Source organism: Telopea speciosissima, chromosome 7 (genome assembly GCF_018873765.1).
Source record: "Telopea speciosissima isolate NSW1024214 ecotype Mountain lineage chromosome 7, Tspe_v1, whole genome shotgun sequence".
In the NCBI taxonomy this organism is placed as follows: Eukaryota; Viridiplantae; Streptophyta; class Magnoliopsida; order Proteales; family Proteaceae; genus Telopea; species Telopea speciosissima.
This window is the reverse complement of record NC_057922.1, coordinates 7,895,481-7,919,639: the sequence shown is the minus strand read 5'-3', so window position 1 is coordinate 7,919,639 and position 24,159 is coordinate 7,895,481. Positions and strand designations below refer to the sequence as shown.

At 39.7% G+C, this 24,159-nt stretch overlaps 2 protein-coding genes across 5 annotated transcripts in view; both read left to right on the top strand.

Moving 5' to 3' along the window:
• Positions 1–4,299, top strand: part of LOC122669816 (protein FAM91A1-like) — a 38,615-nt gene extending 34,316 nt beyond the window's left edge. For 2 of the 3 annotated variants that reach the window (XM_043866674.1, XM_043866676.1), the window contains 2 exons: positions 316–873; positions 2,810–2,888. In XM_043866674.1, coding sequence (XP_043722609.1) covers positions 316–568 — 253 coding nt within the window. In that variant the 3' untranslated portion in view covers positions 569–873; positions 2,810–2,888. Of the gene's footprint in view, positions 1–315; positions 874–2,809; positions 2,889–4,243 lie in introns of those variants that run through there. The other variant, XM_043866675.1, reaches the window with a different exon arrangement.
• A 3,096-nt stretch (positions 4,300–7,395) lies between these two features.
• Positions 7,396–24,159, top strand: part of LOC122668142 (isoamylase 3, chloroplastic) — a 74,003-nt gene continuing 57,239 nt past the window's right edge. The window contains exons 1-4 of one of the 2 annotated variants that reach the window (XM_043864727.1): positions 7,396–7,562; positions 10,821–10,875; positions 11,010–11,078; positions 18,291–18,448. In XM_043864727.1, the coding sequence (XP_043720662.1) occupies positions 7,411–7,562; positions 10,821–10,875; positions 11,010–11,078; positions 18,291–18,448 (434 nt within the window). In that variant the 5' untranslated portion in view covers positions 7,396–7,410. Of the gene's footprint in view, positions 7,563–10,820; positions 10,876–11,004; positions 11,079–18,290; positions 18,449–24,159 lie in introns of those variants that run through there. The other variant, XM_043864728.1, reaches the window with a different exon arrangement.

Here is a 24,159-nt window from a genome sequence, read left to right as displayed (position 1 = left end):
TCAATTAACCATTCCCGTTGAGATCGGTACAGATTGCCTACTCCACTAACAAGATAGGTCGATCCAAGGTTTATTCCATTGATGTTCACTTAATGCAGAATGCTCCAAAGATTGGCTGATCACAAGATTTAGGCAACAACATAACCTTGTTATGAATCGAAACACCATGATTTAAAACTAAAAAGATTCAGAAAAATCAGCGTAAGATGACCCCTCAAACACATTTTATTTAATTATCTGTACAAATTGGTGCAATTTGTCATTGTCTTCTTATGTTATCCTGAGACCACCCTAACTCTTGGACAATAACTGCAGGTCATATGCTCTTACTCCTGTATATGAGGCTGCTACAAGGCTCATTGAAGATTCACCACCATTGAATACAGCAAAAATAGAAGAAGATGTTGACAGCAGACAAGTAGCACTGCCAGGGGTTAATATCCTTTTTGATGGATCTGAATTGCTCCCATTTGACATAGGTGTTTGCCTTCAGGCTCGCCAACCAGTCTCTTTAATAGCAGAGGCCTTGGCAGCCTCTGCGTCTGTTCAGACAAGTAGGGTTGCATGATACAACATTCTATTGAACAGCAGATAATATAGATGTGTAAGTGGAGAGGTGGGCCAGATGCTAACATGTGGCAACCATCATCAGGCTGGTCTAATTTCCATGATCTGCTTGCTTGGATCTTGTGGTGCATCTTTGAGGATTGGCTGTAGTAAGCAAGCTATTTTTACTGGTTAAGGTAAAGATTCGACCCTTGCTTGGAACGAATCACAATTTTTGATAAATAGAAAGGATTTCTAGTTTTAGTCATATTGTTTACCATCTAGAATTTCCCCCAACCCTTTTTTACTTTATAAATAAATTAAAGAGTGCAACAACAACTCAGCCTTATCCCAAGTAAATGGGGTCCGCTATATGGATTCTTACCCTCCAATCAGCTCTATACGAGGTTATACTTGATACAAGGCCTAAGCTATGCATGTCTTTCTTCACCACTTCTCCTAGGGCCATTTTAGGTCTGCCCTTGGCCTTTTAGTTTCTTCAATCTGAATCAAATCACTTTTCTGTATTGCAGCATTCAAAGGCCTACGTTAAACATGGTCATGCCAACTTAAACGACTTTCTCATAGCTTATACTGTATTGGAGGCTCGGAGCTACTCCCAAATCTTCTCTAATATGATCATTCCTTAATTTATCCTTCCTAGTTTTGCACACATCCATCTCAACATCCTCATCTCTGCTACAGTGAGTTTATCTACATGATGGTTCTTGATTGCCCAACATTTCTCCCCATAGATTATTGCCAGTCGTATGACTGTCCTATAAAATTTTCCTTTTTAGGCTTTAAAGGAATTCATCGTTTACACAACACTCCGGACACACCTCTCCACTTCATCCATTCTATTTTAATTCTGTATGAAACATCATCCTCTATATCACCTTCTTTACTTATGATTAAGCCTACATACCTAAAATAATCACTTTGCAGAATCTCCATCTCATCAATTTTTACCACCTCATTATCTGTCTTAGTGTAACTGAAGTTACACACTATATACTCCGTATTCGTTCTACTTATCAGAGAACTGTCTGATTCCAAGGTTGATCTCCATAACTCCAACTTGGCGTTAATCTTTGCTTTTGTCTCATCCACCAAAACAATATGAATAGTAAACTGAATTGTAGGGTTTTTTAAGATTTAATCTGTCCCTCCAAAAAAGATGGGGAATCCGGTAGGGCTCTGATCGCAACTTGGTTCCTTTTTTTTTTTCCATTGAGATTGTTGTTCAGTCCAGTTTTTCTAAGTTGAGTACTCACTGGAAGGGCATAGCGATTCCTCACCGACGTAAGTGGACACACCACATATTGACCAGTTCGTGCTTACAAAGCGAGCACTCCTTTGAATGAAAGTTCTGAGAGGTGACAGAATGATTTGATGAATATCATCAGCAAAAAACATACACCAGGGAGCCTCATCTTGAATGTCTCTAGTTAAATCATCCATGATAAGCACAAACAAATAAGGGTTTAAAGCTGATCCTTGATATAACCCACTTGTAATTGAGAATTCACTACCTTGACCCCCCACAGTTTTTACACTAGTCGCCACATCACCATACATATCTTTAATTTTATCCACATTTATTTGAAACACTTCTCTTCTCTAGTACTTGCCAGATTCTCTCTAGGGACTTTGTCATAAGCTTTTTTTAGGCCAATAAAGACCATATGGAGATCGTTCCTGGCATAAAACATTTTGGTTCTCCTTAATAGTAAGTAAATAGTTTCTGTCGTGGATCTTCCTGGCATAAAACAAATTGGTTCTCCTTAATAGTAGTTTCCTGTAGGTGGGTTTCAATAACCCTCTCCCATAATTTCAAAGTATGACTTATTAGTTTTATGACTCTACAATTATTGCAGCTCTGAATATCATATTATTTTTGTAAATCGGAACCGCAATGCTTTTCCTCCATTCGTCTGGCATTTTCTTTGTGCTTAAACAGCTTGTTTAGTCAAGATAAACCACAGAATCCTAAGATCTTCCACACTTCTATTGTGATCTCATCTGGGCCTAGTGTCTTGCCTACTTTCGTCCTCCTTAAAGCTTCTTTTACTTCAGACACCGTAATCTTTCGTACATATCTACGACATGTGGTGTCTTGATGGGTAATGCAGTCTTCCGAGGCACTATTACTTGAAATGTCATCATTTAGTAGGCTATAGAAATAATCTTTCCATCTCTTGTTAATGTCCTATCCCTTATTATTACTTTACCATTTTCACTTTTAATTAATAAATTAAAGATAATGTAATATAAAATTGCATTGTTTTAACGAAATGAGTACCTACTGATCTGTAATCTTACACCCCAATCATATTTCAGGAAAAAAACTACTTTTACTTTTTATCCTCCCCCCCCCCCCCCCTTTTTTATGGGGTTTCTGATGTCTAAGATCCCATGTGATATTTACAAATAGGCAATGAGAGCGACTTGTGACATTCACAAAACCTCTGTTTTAATAACTTGAGTAAACACTACTAGTAAGATATCATTTCTAAATTTAAGAGTTGGATGTGATTATCATAAAAGGATAATTTTATATCTAATGGCTTCCCACTACCCCAGCAGTGTCAGATTCTTTTCGGTTGCTCAAGTAAAAATGGTTCAAACACCAGTGGTTGTATGTATGAATTATGACTTAGGACAGACGCAGACACACACACACACACACACAAATGAAAATGATGAACAGTCTCTATTTATCTTCACAGGCAATCTGTTGTGAGGAGTGGGTGTGGGTATATGTCTAGGAGTCTGACTGATTATAGTGTATGGGACTTATATTTAAATCTGATTACTTGTTACAGATACACAGACACATCATACATTTCAATTATATAGAATTTCCAAGTGACCAAAACAAGTTGCTAATCTAGATACGTTAATGAAGAATTAATTGTTTGTTGGAATTTGGTTGTATCCAACATGGATATGTTGAGTAAAATCAAGGGTCCAGGTATCACATTCACAGGTTCAGATCTATTGTTTCACCTGTAATTTAGTTACTAAAAGAGAAGAAAGTACGGGAAAGAGAAAGTTACAGGTAGACCGTATTCTTCGTTGTTACAAATGTATCATGTATTTATACTAACTATTCAGTTTTGTTAAATGCATAAGCATACAAATATCAGTATTGTTCAGACTCTCATAAGCAATATTGGAATAGGATGTCTATCACTTATGCACACTCTAGAGATGCTTCAATTTTGGGGCTTTTGGTTCCCCCTGCACATTCTGCTCCGCTTGATGATCTGGTCAATAGGTTGGAACCTGAGTGCATTTTGTAGTCACTTGTCTTGGTTGGTACTTTCCAAATTTCAGATGTCCATAGCTGGGTTTAGATCAGAGCTACGAACTAACAGCTTTGAACACAATGTCCATAGTTGAGCCACAATTTCTAACGTTTGATGTTGTCATGCTGAAAATTTTTGAGACCTTTTAGATCCCTACTTGAATTTTAGTTTTCCTATAAAAAGGGGAATAATTGCTTTATCGGATGTTTTATTATTGGCACTATGTGGAGGGATCTTTTTCCATAAGAAGCTATATATTTTTTATGTTCTGTGTGTACCAGTTTCTTTTCCTTCTAAGTTTTTTGCCTATTTTGTTCATGCAAAGATGAACTTAAACAGAACATTTTGGCTTTATTCTATACTCTTTCCTGATGCTAATGCAGGCAGCATTGTGGGTTTCGTTCTTTGTCATGGTGTAAGTAATCCAGGCAGGTTAGTATCCACCCCCCCCCCCCAAATAAAATAAAAAAATCTAACCAGGGAAATAAAATAAAAAAATCTAACCAGGGAAAAAAAGGAAAGAAAAATAAATTGAAAAGAAATTGTTAGCAGGTAAAATTCCAATTGAGTTTTTGTAGTTGGGTTTTCAGGTATTTGTTACTTACATGGAAGCTTGATTTGAAATTTTGCTTATTGTAGTTTGGGTGTAAGTTGGGAAACAAGAAGTCTACCAAATCTGTAGTGTTCCACATGTTGAGTTGCAATTTTGTGAGCTGCACAAAATCAGCTCTCATTTGTCAAAGAAGAACAACCAAGTCAATTTTGATGTCTTAACCTATCTCTCAATTTATCCATACAGAAAACGAAGGGCAGAGGCTTGCAATTTAGATTTAGGCTTCATTTTATTTTGTCTCTGGAAACAGAATTATGTAACCCATACTTTGCTTTTTTCTCTTATTAATTGATTGACTTCTTTGGTATATGCTGCTTTTAAAAAGGTGGAATTTTTATCGTCTACGATTCCCTGCCTGGTACGGTTCCTACAGTCCTCTAACAAGAGGGGGGTGGAATGGTCATTTCGCTCCCCTTGTTAGAGAATTGTAGGAATTGTACCGGGTAGGGAACCGTAGGCGATAAAGGTCCTTTTGAGGTGGGCTATAGCCTTGGCCAGTCGTTTGTAGAACAGCAACTAAATACAAGACATATTACTGTAGAAAGTGCAAATTCCATCTTTATTCCTTGTCAAATATAATCACTTTTCAATCCCCCCAAACTTCTCTCCCCCAAAAGAAAAGGGCCATCTGTGTAGCAGGTGGAAAGCAGTGGGTCCACAACTATTCATATTTTTTTCACTTGATTCTCTTTCAAATCCATTTAACTTGACAAGTGGAATTTGTTTTCTTTATTAGACTAATAATTTTCTAGAAAATAAATAAAAAATTTCAAAGAAAAGGGAATGGTTCATACATACCTATGTTGTGAATCCACTCCCATACACACTACTAATTTGCCACGTGGACAGTTGATACGGCTATTTGACTGGCCTATCTAGATTCAGGACCATTACCTTCCTATTTAGTGGTTGGATTTTGCCACTTGGACAAGTCCGTTTTAGTTAAAAGTTGACACATGGGATGGGGCCTTGTGATTTATATGTACACAAAATTTTAATCTCTTAATATTTTCTTACCAAAAAAAAAAAATAAAAAATGGCAAAACTAGGTGTGTTCCTATTTTTTATTCAATTTCTTGGTACTCATATTGTTGTATAATGATTAAAGTGTCATTTTACACCACCAATTTCTTATGTGGAGCGGTTTTAGGAAACGACAGCTTAAACATGGAATCAGTATACGATTCCACTTATTCTGGTGCATGGTAGTTTAGACGGGCTTAAAACTTTGTGGATAAGTACATCTTAAGGTCCCATGCCCACATATCAAGTTTTAAACTAATTCAAGTTTGGCAAATGGCAAAATAGAGAATTGAATTAGTAAAAAAGGACTACCAAGAAGGTGCATAGGATTATAAGAGGATTACATGTAAATATGAGGGTATGACATTAGATAAAAAGATAAATGATTGAATTTGAAGTTGAAATTATCAAATCACTCTTTCACCGATAGAACAAGGATGTGCCTTTTGGAAGATTCTTTTATTTTATAAGTTTTGGGACAGATAATGCAATGATGAATGTTGATGAGAGGGAGATCCTGCAAAGTGACCACTTTAGATATCTGGGATCAATTCGTAAACAAAGAGGGCAACATAGACGACGATGTTGCCCAAATGATTGAAATAGGGTGGATGAAGTGGAGAGGCACGACTGGAATATTGTGTGATCGATGCATCCCTTTAAAATTTAAAGGAAAATTTTATAGGAATGTCATCAGACTAGCTATGATGTATAGGGTAGAATGTTGGGCTATGAAGAAGTGTCATATAAAAAACTTGGTGTTGCATAAAACAGGATTTTGAGATAGATGAGTACAAAAAACTAGGAATGATAAAGTAAGGCATGATTATATTAGAGCTGGTTGGGAGTAGCTCCAATTCATGATAAACTTAGAGAGAGTTGTTTGAGGTGGTATAACCATGTTCAACGGAGGCTTTCAAGCACCTCAGTACGAAAGAGCGACATGATCCTGATAGAGGGAACTAAAGAACTAAGGGTAGATCAAAGATAATCTTATGAGAAGTGGTGAATAAAGACATGCTTAGCTTAGGCCTTGTTCTTAGTATGACCTCAGATTAAGCTGTTTGAAGATCAAAGAGATCCATGAGATCAACCCTATTAAGTTGGACTTTGATGATGTGATACTGTTTTTAAGTATTACATTCCAGTTCGAGACCTTGGGTAGAATGTTGGGTAGTTAAAAAACAGTTCGTAGCTAAGAAGGGTCGGTGTTTTAAAGTTTGTGTCAATATTGTATGCCCCCTTACTTTTTTTTATGTTTAAATTTTATCGGCATCCATTTAATTTGTGTCGATATTATATGCTTCTTACTTCTTTTTTTTTTTCTATTGTCTTTTCTAACATCCATGTAGCCGATTCTATTAAGTTGGTATAATGCTAAGATGTTGTTATTGTTGTGGAAGAATTTGTGTGTACATGCGCTAGCTGCGCTGCGCTGCGCGCAAAACGCCAAGTGGAAGATGAGTGAAAGTTGCCACAGCGATGACGTAAAAGGGTAGTGCTACCTAAAATGTTAAAAATTTATAAAAAAAATACCTAAAATGTTAAAAAAAGTCTTGACCTCAGGACTCGGGCGTTGGCTCTCTTGTCCGAGTCAACGTGGCAGTTAGAGAAGGACTCGAACGGCTATATGGAGATTTTGATTCACTATTTAAGCAAACTCATCAATCAGCATGTGATATTTCCTTAGGTAGTACGATAGAAAGCGAACCACGTGGCAACATATGAGAGTGGAGCTCAAGCATCTTTTCACGTGGCACGCCAAGCTCTGCGCTCTTCGAGGCCGCTCTCGTAAATTGAGCTTCTCACTGAACTCAATAAAAAGTCTCTTTTAGGTGATTCTTCTTCTTCTTCTTGGATTGGATTTGGAACTGAAATCTGTTATTTTCCTGATTCGTTTGTTCTTCGCTTTTCATGAATGCTCAGATTTACTCGCAAAAGGGAATAAAAATGCTCCACTCGCCTTTCTTCGATTCTACTAAGACCAAGCTTCCCCTATTCACTTCTGCTCCTTCCAGTAACTCTGTTCGTTCACGGATTGCATGCTTTACTCTCTTAGAGATGGGGTAAGTTGTGATCCTCTTCTCTCTTTCTGTTGTTCTTTCTTTTTAGCAGAACTTGGGGCAGTTATTGGTGTGATTTTTTTTGCTTGAATGTTGATGGTATTTCAACTGCAATTAGCTTTTTCAATCGTGGAAATTACAATTTTCAAATGCTACTTGACTTCTTTGCCGGAAATAGATTGCTGTCTGAGTGTAGGTAACTCAGTTTGCAGCCGGAGTGGAATGTCTTCGATATAATTAATTTTAGGGGCTGCTTACGTTTTTTTCCTTCCAAATGTGGGTCTAGTGAATTGGGGCCCTGAGAACTGAAGGATTGATTGAACGCAGTGGAATGTACATTTACTTTTACTGATCTTGTTAAACCTAAGAATCAGTTCTCTCGTAGGCATAGGGTATTCAAAAATTTCTATCTCATGGATAGGGAGAACAGTTTCCTTGAGTGTCACAAGTGCAACAAGTCCAAGGGATGAGCTTTTTTACAATTCAGCAGCTAAGGATTGCAGTGAGGGCATGTGACAACTCTTACACGCCAATCACCCTCAGAGAGATCAACACTTGATATCCAGAGCAAGTATCTTGGTAGGGGGGAGAGAGAGAGAGAGAGAGACTAACTCTCCCCTTTTTTAATGTATAGTATTAATATAGAATATTAACAGGCAGGAACATAGGAGGAGCGTTCTTGAGAATTCGTAAGTGTTCTCTCAAGCTCCCCCACCCTTTCGTTTAATATATTATATAATATATCAGGGCAAGAGATTGCTGCCTGGTCAAGTGGCCCCTGCATCAGCGTGGGGGCCAATGACAGCGCGCAGGGGCATCAACATGGATGGGATTTTTGTTTCACGGGGGTGGAGTGGTAATATTACGTGCTCCTGTGTCTGGGCATAGGATCCATGTGACCGTGCAACATTCTTTTGCCCAATATATTATATTAGCTAGATAAAGACAGGAGGAAGAATTTTCTTTAAAATTTGTTGAGTTTTCTCGAATTTGCCCTTCCTCAATATATAATATATTAAGTAATGAATTGATCTCATTAATTAATCAATTAAACGTTCTTTAATATTTAATAAATGTCTCTCTCTAACAACTAATAATTACGCTGCAAGTTTCAATCTCAGTTGCTAGTATTGGGAAGATGTAGGATCCCAATTGGAAATCTATCATAGGTGATTAATGGATAATGGCAATATGTCATCGATCTCAATTAACAACATTTACCAAAAATCATAATTATCAAGGCGGCAAGGCAACCATAGGAGAGGGTCCAAAATCAAGGCGACCCCAAAAAGGTGGCAAGGTGCCTGCCCCGCCCAAGGAGCCTGGATGCCTAGGCGACGCCTTGATAACTATGTCATAAGTACATCCAAAGTAAATATAACTCTTAAATCTCCCAAAGTTATAGCAGTTAACCACGACCCAGCCCCTCCACTTTCAATATCATATAACAGACCTCAGGGCATGGAAATATAGTTGCCGCCACTCAGGTCTATCTAAATTTGATTGCAGAGAATTTGAACTATTGATTGGGTACCAATAACTTTTTCCAAAACTTTTGCAAAATAAATATTAGTATGTAATGCTATTTTTCAAACCTTTTGTAAACAGTTTACAAAATGTGTCACCGGGTCCGGATTTTCATCCTATCATGTTCAGATAGTCTCCAATAGGGAAGTGGATTCTTTGTTGAGCATCTCTCTCGTTCACAGTCAAACACCAAGAATCCAACACATTGATATATAGGTAGAAGAGACATCAACCGTTGGTACACTAAAAACCCATAAAGCCTGACTATAATGATGAGGACCCTCTCAGGTATAGGTACCAATAAAAAACTACTAGTGAGATCTTGTCCTTAACCCACTGATAGTAATCCATTCAAGAATCTCATGTAATCCAGTTCAGTGTACCACAACATGTACATGGACACTTGTATCAACATTCATGAGCACACACAATGTGACAACCATATGAACAGAATGGCCAATTCTATCCTTAGTTGTGAACAGATTTTAGGTAAAAATCTATGGGTAAGCACAACTTGTTAATGTCATGTAATCATAAACATAAATGAACAATTTATTTATAAATTTGAAGGACACACTTCCAACAAGAACTTCACAGAAGATGCTATTGTATTTTTGAACCTCAATTGAAATGAAAGAAGCGAAAAAGAGAATGTGTAATGAACATATGGAAAGTACGATTCACATATCATCCATTCTCTCTCTCTCTCTCTCTAGCATAAACTTCTCCTCTCTTTTGCACCTGCTTTACAATTGACATGGCTAAATGGCAAAGTGCTGCAAAAAGTTATAACTTTAATTTAGAAATTAAAAGAACACTATCGGTCTCTGATAAGGTAGTACTAATATTGCCTTATTAAATAATTTTTTTTTCATCATAAACATATGGAATTGTTTCCAGAGAAGGATTTAAGAAAAGTTTTTTCAAATAATGTCAAACCTTTCTCTCTTTACACAGACAAGCTTAATGCCTTTGAAATATGTACTATTAACATTACAACGAGGTGGGCGTTAAGAAGCGTCATACAGATAAACTAAGTGTAGCGGAGATGACGATGTTGAGATGGATGTGTGGCAAAACTAGGAAGGACAAAGTAAGGAATGATCACATTAGAGCTGAGTTGGTAGTAGCTCTGATACATGATAATCTATGAGAAAGTTGTTTGAGGTGGCATAGCCATGTTCAACGGAGGCCTTAGGATGCTCTAGTATGGAGGAGTGATTTGATTCAGATTGAAAGATCTAAAAGAGTTAGGGGCAGGCCTAAATTAAGTCTAGGAGAGGTGGTGAGGAAAGACATGCAAAGCTTAGGTCTTGTACCATGTATGACTTCGAGTAGAGCGGATTGGAGAGCAAGGATCCATGTAGCCTACCTCATTTAGTTGGGATATGGCTATGTTGTTTTTGTTGTAACATTACAACGAGTTGGCAACTGCATCTTTTTTTTTTTTTGAAAGAATTCATTGAAGTGTTGATCAATTCTGACAAAAAAATGAAAAAAATAATAACATTTATTGAGGTGTAATACAACACTAGGGTTTATAGATAATATTTCCAATATATTACATCACAATGGATGAAACCTAAATCCGAGAAAGGGATTAAAGTTATGCTTGATGATTTCCTATCGACAATTAATTGGGCATGTGCTGAATCAGAATTTCATTTTCAGATTTAAGCCTTTATATGAAGAAACATTTCAATGATTGATTAAACTCTTTTAATGACTTTACAGATTGAGATCAAGTAAACATGTATTTGGCAGCACTAGGAAAGGACTTATCAGTGAGGCATGATCTTTCTTGTTATGACATTGATGCATTTAAGTCCTTTCATTCTGTATACCATTCTTCAACTTCTGACTTTCTGAAACTTTTTTATTTATTTTATTAGAAAACATGACTTGATTTTTGACGTAGGTTAGACAAGTGGTAAGGCCAGATTTAAAGCTACAAATGTTTATGGTCGCCGCGCTCAAGAAACTGTGCTTGAGGTATTCTCACTTGTAATATGTATTAAGATAAATATTTTCTCTTTCTACCCCCATAAAATCAAACTCAACTTATCCTTGTCCACACTAAACAGGGTCGGCTAAATGGATCCTTTTTCTACCCCCACATCTTTGCCATTTTAAGTTTAATTAGCTGCTTTTAAGTTTAAGTAACTGTTGAAAGATTCAAGTGAAGGGATGGATTTTATTCATTAAGTAAATAGTGGATTATTTAGTTTAATTTACTGCTATAGAGAGCAGGTGACAAGGAATAGTTTCAGTTTAATTCCCATCAGTGTTGATCCTCTTAGATTTCCTGGATTTCATGCTGAATTCTGAGCAGAGAATGTTGTGACATTTTATGATGGTTCATGCTTTGTGCAGCTGGTGTAAATACTTTTATTCATGGGTCACACCTAATGAGCATTTACAGTTGTATTTGTTGGGCTTTGCCTCTTTTTGATCCTGTTGATACAATCTTGGTCAATCTTCCATAAAGAGGCAAAGGTTGAAGAGATGCCCATTTAATTATGAAAAGTGATTGCCCACCTCCACACACAACCGTGTGATGAGCACAGAATGAGTGAAGACAAATTTAATGAGTTTTGTTACTCATAAAAAAGAGGATTTAATAAAGCACTATTCTATGCTGATTTCTGTGGAATAATCTGTTCTCTTAACAAGACTATATGCGTTTTATTCCTCGTGGTTATGGTATGTTTTCACCCTTGCTTTTATAGTTTTCCTTGTCAGTGATTAATGCACTTCTTTCATTACCAATTAGGAAGAGAATATGTTGGATACATGGTTGAATTCTCGATGTGTATGTATTCATAGTCTCTGTTTTGTGCAAGTCTATATATACATACAAATATAGGTCCCTCTTGATGGATGGACTAAACAATCTGTTGCAGTATCCTGAGAAGAAAATTGTGTTTAGTAACAGTTGAATTCTGCCAAATCCAATCCTGCTCAATCCCCAGGAGACAAAATAACGTTTTATAATGCATATGCAGATGCCATTAGCTCTTAATTGATCTTTGGGTCATCAAAGCTTAGGAGTGGTGCATGCTATCAAATAATGCTTTTTGGTGAGTTGTCCTAGAGTGTAGATGAGAATTCTCCCCTTGCATTCCTGTTAGGATACGACATTGAAGTAGATGAGTCTTATCCTTAATGAATAGCCTTTGTTGGTAATCTTCTCACTCAACGTTGTGATTTTGTTTTAGAGGTGGGTAGTAAATGCTAAGATGAAGAGCTCCATTGATGTATCCTAGCTTCCCTCTACTTCTCAAGGACGGTCTCACAGAGTGTGCCCAGTCCAGATACTTTGTATTGTCTAACTTGACAATTGAAATTTGAGCATTAGAGCTCTCCAAAGTAAACATGCTGGGACTTTACTGATTGAACCTCCAGCAGAGGACTCCACTGCTCCACTAACCTCTTGACATATTCACAATTCATGCCTGGAAAGGTTGTTTGATACCCAAACCAAATGGGGAGCACACACTCAACCCAGACATTCCTTCCTACTTACAAAAGTACTGATTTCAGTTACCTGGAAACATCCCAGATAAGAGGAAAAGCCAACAAAGCATGTATCTCAAGCCACCAGTCACTACTGAGATACTTTACCAACTTCTACTACCATATTCCACAAGCGAAAAAAAAATATAAGCCAAAGAAGAGAGCTTACACTAGGTCATAGACCTTTCCAGCGAGACAGGGTGGAAACAACCCTTTCATGATTCTGAGTATGGACAGAAGCTGCAACCCCATCAAAGCAGGCCCATACATAATTGATAGAGGACACTCGAATGATCCTAGCTGTCCTACCTCCTTGCTGGAAAAGGTTCAGAACAGAAGGAAAAAAAACTTTTCTTCTCAGCACTTGCGGTACCCTATTTTCTGGGTATATGGCTTCTTGTTGATCCCAGGAGAAGCTCTACCTCTGGCAGTAAGTTTCAGTCACTTAATGAGGAACCAATAGGCGACATACATGGTCTTGGTTTCATCTCCAATAGGTCTATCACAAAGAGAAGTAGAGCTACTTCCAAACCTGGCGGTGGTTCTGTTTCTCTCAAATTTTCCATCGATTTGAACCCTGAAGCTACAAACTCCACCTATTGTCCTTTGGGTTGAAGTTCTTGGATTCCAGGTAGGATCCTTACATTGCCTCTGGATTCCTCTTTAGCTCTAGGGTTCCAAAAAAACTTGAAAGGAGATTACTCTCAACCAACAAGGAGCTTTGATACCAAGTTCAATATTTCAGTCCTTGCTGGTTCAGTTAATAGCAGGTTGCAGGTCGCGATAGTGAGAGAGAAGAAGAAGAAGAAGAAGAAAAGTTGAGAGAGAGAGAGAGAGGCCTTCCTTTATAATAAGGATCTAAGGCTGACTCATCAACCTTATCTAGCAGCAGCCAGCAGGTACAATGAATCTAGACATTATAGAGAGCACCAAAACCAAACCAACTGAACCAATTAGGGAACTGAAGTGCTGGTCGATTTCAACATGTTTGGTCCTATCGTGTTGAACCGGTTATGAGCTATACTGATTACAGCTTTATTGTCGCAGTAGAGTCTCATAGGTCCTTCAGGTGCAACTTTTAGATCGCTGAGAATCTCGCACACTCCTTGTGCCATTACCCTGCATTCAGCCTCGGCACTAGATCTGGAAACTACAGCTTGTTTCTTGCTTCACCAGGTGACACGATTCCCTCCAAGGAATGTGCAGTAGCCAGAGGTGGATCGGCGGTCGTCAATAGAACCAACCCAGTCAGCATCAGTAAAGGACTCCAGCCTTTAGGTTTTCATTATTTTAGAACAAAATACCTTTTCCTGGAGCTGGCTTTAAATACCAAAGGATTCTGTACACTGCCTCAAGGAGAATAGTCTTCGGATCATGTAGGAAGCAACTAACCACGCCCACAGCATAGGCGATGTCTAGCCTGGTGTGGGAAAGGTATATGAGTCTTCCTACGAGACTCTGATATCATTCTCTATCCACAGAATCACCATCTATGCTGCAGAGTTGATGATTCACTTTGATGGGAGATTCAGCAGGTTTGCACCTAAACATTCCTGTTTCTTCATGAAGATCTAGGACGTACTTTCTTTGGGATATGAAGATCCCTTTGCTAGACCGGGCTACTTCAATTTTCAAGAAGTATTTTAGTTGTCCTAGGTCCTTAGTCTCGAACTCGGTTGCCAGTCGAGTCTTTAGTAGACAGATTTCTGCCTCATCATCACCAATGATCACTATATCATCTACATAAACAATGAGAGCTGTGACCTTGCCATCCCTGTGTTTAACAAACAGGGTTTGATCAGCATACTTTGTTTGAAACCAAACTTCTGCATGGCCTTTTGGAACCTGCCAAACCAGGCATGAGGAGACTGTTTCAAATTATAGAGAGAATTCTGAAGTCTGCATACTTTACCCGCTGTAGCAGATGAGTCGAAGCCAGGTGGAATCCATGTAGACCTCTTCCTCAAGGTCGCCATTCAAGAAGACATTCTTTACATCCAATTGTTGAATATTCCATCTAAGATTTGTAGCACAAGATAACAAGGCTCGAACAGAATTCATCTTTCCTACTGGAGTAAAAGTTTCCTGGTAATCGATGCCATATGTTTGAATGTATCCCTTGGCTACCAATCTAGCTTTATAACGAGCAATGGTCCCATCTACATTTTGCTTCGCCGTAAACACCCATTTACATCCAACAGGTTTCTTCCCTATAGGACAAGGTACAAGTTCCCAAGTGTCATTTTTCTTCAAGGCCTGTATTTCCTCTACCATTACATTCTTCCATTGAGGGTCTGTGATAGCTTCCTTCCAACCCTGTGGAATAGACATAGAGAAGAAACTAAGGCACAATAAAAGGGGGACAAGGACTCATAGGAGAGAAAGTTAGAAGTAGGATGTTTGGTGCAGGCCCTTACTACTTTTCTAAGAGCAATAGGGCGATCATCATGATCAGGAGGAGATTCATTACTTGGTACTTGGATTGGTAAACATGCTCTGTGGGCGTAGATGAGCATGGTATGTTTGAGATAGTCTTTTTCTTTTGCCGAGAATAGGTGATGAGATCCTTTTGTTTAGTAGCAACATCAATCTCATCCGCTTGCTCCCCTTGCTCCCCCTGAAGACGAACAATATCAATGACAAAAGGAGATGAAGGATTCTCTTCTTCTAGAGTCTCCCCCTGAAGAGAAGACTGGTAATAACTTCCTTGTGAAAAGTCACGTCCATGGTAATAAACAGCTTGCGAGAGGGAGGATGATAACCCTTGTAATGTTTCTGAGAAGCAGAATATCTAAGAAAGATACATTTTTTTTTTTTTTTGGTGAATATCCATGAAAGATACATTTGAAAGCCCGTGGGTCAAGTTTCGACCGAGAGGGGGATGAGTTGTGAGTAAAGTAGACATACCCAAATATACAGGGAAGAAGATGAGAAAGTACTTAGGAATCAAGCTGAGTCACCATACGTTGAAGCTGAGTCACAAGTTGTTCTGTAGACATAGAACTAGTAGGGGCCTCCGTAGTCTCGGTCAAGTGAGCTTGAGGATGAGTAGAACCAGTTTTTCCTCCCTTCACGCCCCTTTGGGACGACCATGTAATTTCCAGCAAGTCTCCCTAGTGTGATGTGGGCGGCCATAATAGTCACATTTTACTGGATCACGAGAAATACCAGCCTTGTTGACCGGACCAGCATTGTCCACAGGTAAAGAGGGTTGTTGTGTAGTAACAGGAGGAGACCAAGGAGGGGGGAGTAGGAGGCATTATGACAGAATGACGATGATGCTGAAATATTATAGGCTTCAAGCAGTGTAGGAAATGTGCTCTTGTTCAAAACCTGAACACGTATCTGATCATGCTCAAGTTAAGACCAGTGAGGAAATCATATACTTGTTCCATTTCACGTTCCTTTGCAACTGTGGCTGCATCAGTGGGGCTGGTCATGGTAATGGGATGATAGAAATCCGATTGTTTCCATAATGTCTTAAGTGTAGAGTAATAGGTAGACACAGAGGGTTCCTTCTGTGTAGTATCGCGAGCCTAACCATGAATTTTATAAATTTGGGCATAGTTGCTGGCTTGACCATAAGTGTGCTTCGCAGCATCCCATAACTCCTTGGCTGAATTAAGGAGGATAAAACTAGAATTAATGGAAGGCTCCATGGAGTTCAACAGGAACGACATGATCAGGGTATCATTAGCTAACCAGTTACCATAGCTGGAGGTTCAGTGGGCATAACTGTGTCACTAGTAATATATCCCAGAAAATGACTACCACGAATGGTAAGGAGGCAGGCACGAGACCATGCAAGGTAATTGATCCATTCAACTTAGTGGGTCCGGGTTGGCGAAAGTAATGATGGTGAGGAGCAGTAGGGTGACTCAAGTCGCCGCTCCCAGTACCAGCAAATGTGCTAGAACCCTCCATTAAAAATCAAACAAATGCACTAGACTTTGGAAAGAAGTTGCTACTCACAAGAGAGGGAGAGCTAAAGAACCATATAGAGGGCAGAAACACATCAAAGAAGCATCAAAGAGAAGCTACAACAGTTGGAGAGATAAATATAGAGCCGACAGAAGTAGGCAGGAGGCACCGGCAGGGCCTGGAGAGGCCTAGGAGGCATGGGGCAAGCAGACGGTGGCCTAGGAAGGGCCTGGAAGGCCTGGTGCAAGCAGGCAAGGCCGTAAACGTTCGTAGAAACCACTGATGAAGGGAGGTAAGGCCTTAGAAGGCCTTGGAAGGCATCAGCGCAGGCTGTGAAGGGGCTTGGAGGGGCGGTAGGCAACAACGATCACAAAGGAGACCCCTGGAGGGTCCGGTGGAAGCATGGAAGGCCACTGGAGGAGCTGGCGGTGGCAGGGAGTGGCCTGAGGGGCCGGCGGTGACAACTAACAAATGGTGGCCTAAGGAGGGCCAACAGGCAGCGGCAATGGTAGGACAACGTGATTGACACCAAAGATGATGCCCTAAAAGAGGGCAAAAAGGGCCATGGGGGTGGCGGCGACGGTATACAGTAGGACAGCAACAATAGTTAGCATGGTGGTGGTGGTTAATGGTTATCGATGGTTAGTGTGGTGCGACAGGCATTAACACATGTTCTGTCAACCATGCTGAACCAAGAGGCCGAAGCTTCGGCGGTGGTAGCGGCGGCGGCGGACTCTAAAAATAATCCCTAAAGGGATTGAGCTCTAATACCAAGTTGAGAGAGAGAGAGAGAGAGAGAGAGAGGGAGAGAATATTTTGTCTTGTCAGAAATGACAGAGGCCGCCTTTATTTATAATAAGGAGAGTGATTACAAATAAAGCATGTTTAGCTAAGGCTGACACATCAACCTTATTTAGCTGTTGGTGTAATGAATCTAGACATTATAGAGAGAACCAAAACCAAACCAACTGAACCAATTAGGGAACCGAGCCAATCCTTCAACAAGAAATGGGAAAATACAGAAGTGAATCTCTCAATTTCTTCTCCATAGTGTTATTAATGAAATTAAACTGATATTCCAAATATGCCCTAACTTACAAACATATTCTCCCATACATAGTTATCAAGGCATCACCTAGGTAATGCCTAGGCGTCCAGGCTCCTTGATCGCCTTGGGTGCTTTGGACGCCTAGGTGGGCGCCTTGCCGCCTTGTTGGTGTCGCCTTGATTTTAGACCCTTTCCAATGCCTTGGCCACCTTGCCGCCTTGATAACTATGCTCCCATAAGACTCTCAAATACAATTCCATATGTACCCTTACATACCCTTACAAATTACTATTCCAACAAATACGAACTATTGAACTACTTTAGAACCCAATTAAAACCCGCACAACTTGAGTGTGTGTACTGACTCAGGTATTTGGTAAGGTTTTGGAGGTGCGTTGGTGCTTGTTGATGAGGTTTTTACCTGGTTTCTTTTTCTGTTGCTCTTAGGTCTTTCTCTCTTGCTTTTCTTTTATTATCTGTTCAGATAATAAAATGAGTGGTATCTAAATGTTAAACTTTTATTTTACACAAAAAGTCATTATAGAAAAAATGATTCCTTTTTATTTCCTTGTTATCCTTTTTCATTGGTCTGTTAAGACATTGAAGTATGGTGTATGACTTTGAATGACTGATGTGATTTACTACACAAAAGAGAATGACATAGAACATTTTGATTCACAGCTCATTTATGACCAGATGTTCATTATATTTGACTTTAGGAAGAAGCAACACAAGTGTCTGAGATCAGCTCGCCAATGAAAGTCTCTCCAGGCCAGGTTTTTCCACTTGGAACATCTGAAGTTGAAAGTGGGATCAATTTTGCTATTTTTTCACAACATGCAACTGCTGTTACGCTTTGCTTATCGCTCCCAGAGAGGTGCAGTTCTTTCCTCCTTGTTCTGTGAACTAGTGTCTACAGTTTCTTAGAAATTTTATACATGTGTTGCTCATTATTGCTCTCTTTTTAAAAAATAAATAAATTAAATAAACAAATTTACAAATGAAATGGCTGAGATAGACCAACTAAGGAGCCTCTCTGTAATATTCAAAGTCCAGAAAAAAGTCTATAAAAATATTAATAAAAAAATGTTAAAAAGGGAAAGAGCAGCCAAAACAGAAAATGGAAGCTACAAAAGGTCTACTTTGGCATCGATTGAAGTCCCAGCATTGATGCCTCCTATGGTGGTGGAGTTCTATTTTGATGGTCTCTTTCAGAATATGGGGCTTTTTACAAAGTGTTTCAGGGATCTGAGCTGTTTGCTATTGGCTAATCTACAAGATTTCAGTTTTTCCATGTTTCAGGGTATTGGAATCTCTTTTCTAGGACATCAGATAATGCTGGTAGAGGGGGGGGGGTACTTGTTTGTGTTTGGTTGGCTAGAGGGCATGACACGGACAATTGAGAACTTTGCACTACGTTAGATAGGCCTGCTCTTTGGCTTCATGGGTGACATGTCATTTACTTGGTTGTCTGTATGAATCTGCAGGATAGCCATTGTTCTTTCCAAATGATGCACTTCTGCTGGATTCCTTTGTGAAATTAGATTCCTTCTTAATGTGTGGAATTCCATCAGGCTGTTTATCACCTCTTGTATCTCTGACTAGCAGAGTGCATATATTCTAAATACATCCCCAATTTAATATTTCAATCTCGGGTTTGAATGTTTCAGTATCGATGGTGTTTTCAATGCCCAGACTTCAGAATTCTGATTTTGATGTTTCACTCTAGGGAATTGTGAAAGTTTATGTTTCTCAGGAATGTTTCTGATGTTGGAGCACCACCATTGAAACCAGTTCAGAAAAAGTATGTTTCATCTGCCTAGAAATGGTCTTCGTACTTGACAATTCACGAAATATTTCGGTTTTGACCTTGGTTGAAACGAAACTGCATGTGACTCTATAGGCATGCAATGTTTCGAGTGAAACTTTTAATTTTCGGTCGAAGTCTCCTACCGTTTTGGCATTTCAGTTTGTATCATCGAAATGGTACATTCAGTTGATTTAAATAACAAATCTAATCTCGGCCGAAATGGGTCACTGTTTCGATCCATTTCAACATATTTCAACCGAAATCTTCAAATTAGACTCCAACCTCTTGGTTTTGAATTTTTTGGTCATTCCACTTGCAAATCTTGGTGGAACAATGTGTCGTACATTTTGACATTTGATGTGTGTCCATCAAACCCAATTTAATTGGATTAAATTAATTACATTTCCATTATGTGCTTTTTATAATTGTTATATTTTGTGCAACAGCCTATTAGTACCCGTTATTTGTTCTCAACTATTGACAGACTTGGGCCTCTGTTCTAGGGTTCCCTTATTGTATTATTCCCTAATGGAGAATGGAGATTGGTTGAAAATATAAATATGGGTATTTTAATGTGTTGAACAATTTTCCGCACCTTAAGTCCCACATTTTCCTCGCTAGAGTCTCTGACACCACCAAATTCCTCCTCTCCTCCCTACTGGTTTCACCATTGGCACCTTACCTGTCCGTTACCTTGGCCTCCCCCTCATCCTCGCTAGACTCACAGCCCACCATTGCTCCCCCATTTTAGATCTCCTTCGCAAGAGGTTGCAGCTTTGGAAAGCCAGGCTCCTCTCCTATGCAGGTCGGCTCGAGCTCATCAGATCAGTCCTCCAATCTTGCTACAACTACTGGTGCAGAGTCTTTGGTCTCCCCAAGACCACCATTAAGGCTGCAGAATCTATTATGTGTGCTTTCCTCTGGAAAGCTGTGGATTCAGCCAGTTTTCTTCATCCCAAGAGTTGGTCCTCCCTCTGCCTCCCTAAATCAGAAGGAGGTCTTGGTCTCAGAAGGATTAATGACGTCAATATTGCTGGCTCTCTCAAGCTTATTTGGAAGCTTCTCACCAACAAAGAAAGTATTTGGTCTTCTTGGGTTTATGCTGGGCCTCTCCGTAGAGACGCCATTTGGATCGTTAGCACTGTTGCCGATTCTTCCTGGGTTTGGCGCAGAATTTTACAAGTGAGACACTTAGCCATTGAAGCCATCTCTTGTAGGATCAATGATGGTCTCTCTACCTCTTTTTGGCTGGGTGTTCTTTCTTCAGTTGTGAGCCCCCGTGTCATCTACTACTCCGGGCTGGACAGATCTTCCATGGTCGCTTCCATCATCAGCAGAGATTCCTGGGCCTCCCCCATCTCGTCCCCCCCTTGCGGATCTTTGGAGATCCCCCCTATCCCCCCTGGGCAGCGAGGAAGGGGTGACATTGTTCTTTGGCTCCCATCCCCCTCCAGCAGATTCAGCTCTCACTCTGCTTGGGATATGGTCAGGCACAAAGGGACCCACTGTCCTTGGCACAGAGTCGTTTGGTTCAAAGGGCACATTCCTCGCCATAGTCTCACCTCTTGGCGCGCTCTCTCCAACTGTCTTCCAACTCAGGCCTTCCTCATGCACTGCCACATCCAAGTCTCCCCCCGTTGCTGCCTTTGCTGGTCCGGTCTTGAAGACTCAAATCACTTGTTCTTCTCTTGCCCTTTTGCTTCCTCCATTTGGGCAAAAGTCCTGCGCTCATGCTGGGTGGATAGAAGAAACCCCCTCCCCCTTCAACGGGAGTGGGTTTGGATTGATATGACATTTGACAGGAAAACGATCTGTGACTATGTTGGCAAGCTTGCCTTTTGTGCCACCATCTCCCACATTTGGACGGAACGCAACCTCAGAAGATGGACTTCCAACTCCCGCTCTCGAGACAAGATTTGGAATGCCATCTCCTTTGATGTTTCATCTAAAATTGACACCCTCCCCCTAGCTACTGTAAAGGATACCCCTGGGAACAGGCTCATTGTTGTATCCTAGGGCCTTCATCTCGCCATTTTGTTGCCTAGCTAGTCTAGTTTCTGGTTTGTTTGCCCTCGGGCTTGTATTTCCCCCCCCACTTTTTCTTCGTAATTAAATTTTTTATTCATCCAAAAAAAAAATGTGTTGAACAATGGTCCATTTGAAATTTCTGATGGTTCACCGCCAGTTGTGCTTGGCAATAGGAATTTCCAGTAGTTTCTTTTTCTATACCTGAGAGGCACTTACTATTACATTTATATTTTGTGCGTTTGTAGCTGGCCAATGGTTGATGTCTTCTGATAGGACTGACTATACACTGGCTGCTCGGCATATACTATATGAATGGTGATGTGGCTGATACTCAATAAGGTTTCCATTGTCCAGTTAGGGAGGACATCCAAGTAAAAGAGTTGTCGAACTATGACTGGTCCAAATCTAGGGCCTGATAATTGCTTTGTAAAAAGTTTGGAAAAAGTGTTTTTATATTATTATTGTTATTATTATATTAAATTATATAATATTTGAAGAGTGTTTTCAAATATTTTGGGTCTAATCACTAGTCATGGCACTTATATAATTAATTGCAATTGATTTAATTACATTGCGATGATTTTATTCCATGGTTGTTAGGTCCATTGTGGGTGTTGGTTATGTGGAGAGAAAGTGATGAAAATATCTACCACTGGGGATTTTCATGTTACGCCTTTTGTAGTGTTCTTTTGTGCAATTAAGGCCAACTTAATTGCCTTTTGTTTAATTGTGGAGAGAAAGTGATGAAAATATCTACGCCTTTTGCTTGTACCTTTACATCTACCATCTGGAAAAAACCCTCTTGTCCATTTGGCCCCGTAACAGGAGACACTTACCCTTTGATAGAGAATGCCTCTGGATGATCAGGACCTTCAAAGGCAGCACTCTCTGTGACATGGTAGGAAAGCTGGTTTTTGGCTCTGTTGTTCATCATATTTGGATGGAGAGGAATCTTAGGAGATGGACTTCCAAATCTAGATCTATTGACTCGATTTGGAAAGACATCTCTTTCGATGTCTCCTCTAAGCTCAGCACCTTACCCCATAGATCTTTTATTGACACCCCAAGGAACAGGCACATTGTTGTTACCTGGGGTTTAGACCTCTCTCTTTTGCGGCCTCCCCTTTCTAGGATGGTCTGATTTTGTTCTTTCCCCCCCTCCTCTCTTCCCTCTCCCCTTTTTCTTGTATATTCCCCCCTGCCCCCTCCTGAGGTTTGGTAATATATTTATTCACCAAAAAAAGGAGGCCAACTTAAAGGCCATCTTTTATGATCACACCACATGGCGTGATTTAGTCCATTAGATTGTAATCTCCATACTTAGCTTCTCTATAAAAGAGAGGCTATGGCTCAAACCCTAAGTTGCACAACACAATTAAGAGAGAGTTAAAGAGGGCAAAACAAAGTCTTCTTCTTCTTCTTCAAGCAAGGGTTTTGGGCATTGTAAGTGGTGCAGTTGACGGAGATTGTGATTAGATCACAATAGGAAACCATGAGATGTAATCCTATTAGATTAAGGAAAGTCCTTTGTTGCTTGTTTCAAATTAAGTCGTTGATTTTATTAAAATTCCTTGGCAACCAAAGAGTTTTACTTGCAATAAGATTGCATTAGTTACTTAATTTGCAAGTGTTACAAATTAAGAAGTTCAGTTGCAATTGGATTGCAACATAAAGTGTTTTGCTTTCCAGTTGAGAGATACTTAACTAATTGGGTAACTGGTTGGGAAATTACTTAATTAATTTTAATTTAAGTGAATCTATTTTTTTTAAATGTTCAATTAAATTGGAGTGGGACCCACATGAGTCAACCTATAGGTGTGACCCATATGAGGATACCTACTAGGGGCAACCCACATGGGTGACTCATGTGGCCGATCCCATATGGGTGTATCCTATGGGCCGACCATAGGAGTCATCTTCTTGCTTATCCACAAAAAGAAGGTACCAGTAGATATGTGAACCAAATACTACTACAACTACATGTTTTGGAAATAAGATATTACATCATTTGCTGCTCATTGGAGTATATACCTTACGATTGGAAAATGAGGTGACTCATCCGATGACTCCTCGAAGAACATATATAATACGAATTGGCTAGTACAATTTTTTAAAAATATTTTCTTTTTACGTGTATCAGTTTAATTTTTTTAACAAAGTGGAATGTGGAGGGGGATTTTTGTGGCTAATTACAAGTTGTTGCTATAATGCTTAATGACTTTTAAGTTAAGTTGAGTTCTCTATGCCTCATTGGAAAGGTTGGAAATTTGGTTGAAAACAAGACCAATATTATACCTTTGCTATAAGACAGATTGGAGCCCTAAAATTTGACATGTGGACAATCCGGAGATCTTGTCATACATCCAATTGTTGGGATTCGCCATATCATCCCTCTACATAGTGAAACTGATAACTGGTACAGAGTGAATGGGTGATGCAGGGCTGAGTGATACAGAGGATCCAAATGCTGGTTTTATTTGGAACTTGGTTATCATAGTGGTTTTGTAACACCCCAAGGAAACAGCATAGTACTGGCCCACCTGGGAGATCGGTGAGGTGTCCCCACCAAGAGACGGCTTAGTACCAGGGGGTTTTGGGAGATCGGTGAGGGTGTGCAAACTTAGTCCTACATCGGCTAGGGAGGGAGATCCTGAGCTATTGATAAAGAGTAGCCTCCTCTACTTGGTATGATGCGTTTTAAAGCCATGAGGCCCCATGGGCCAAAGTGGTCAATTTCATGCCAAGAGAAG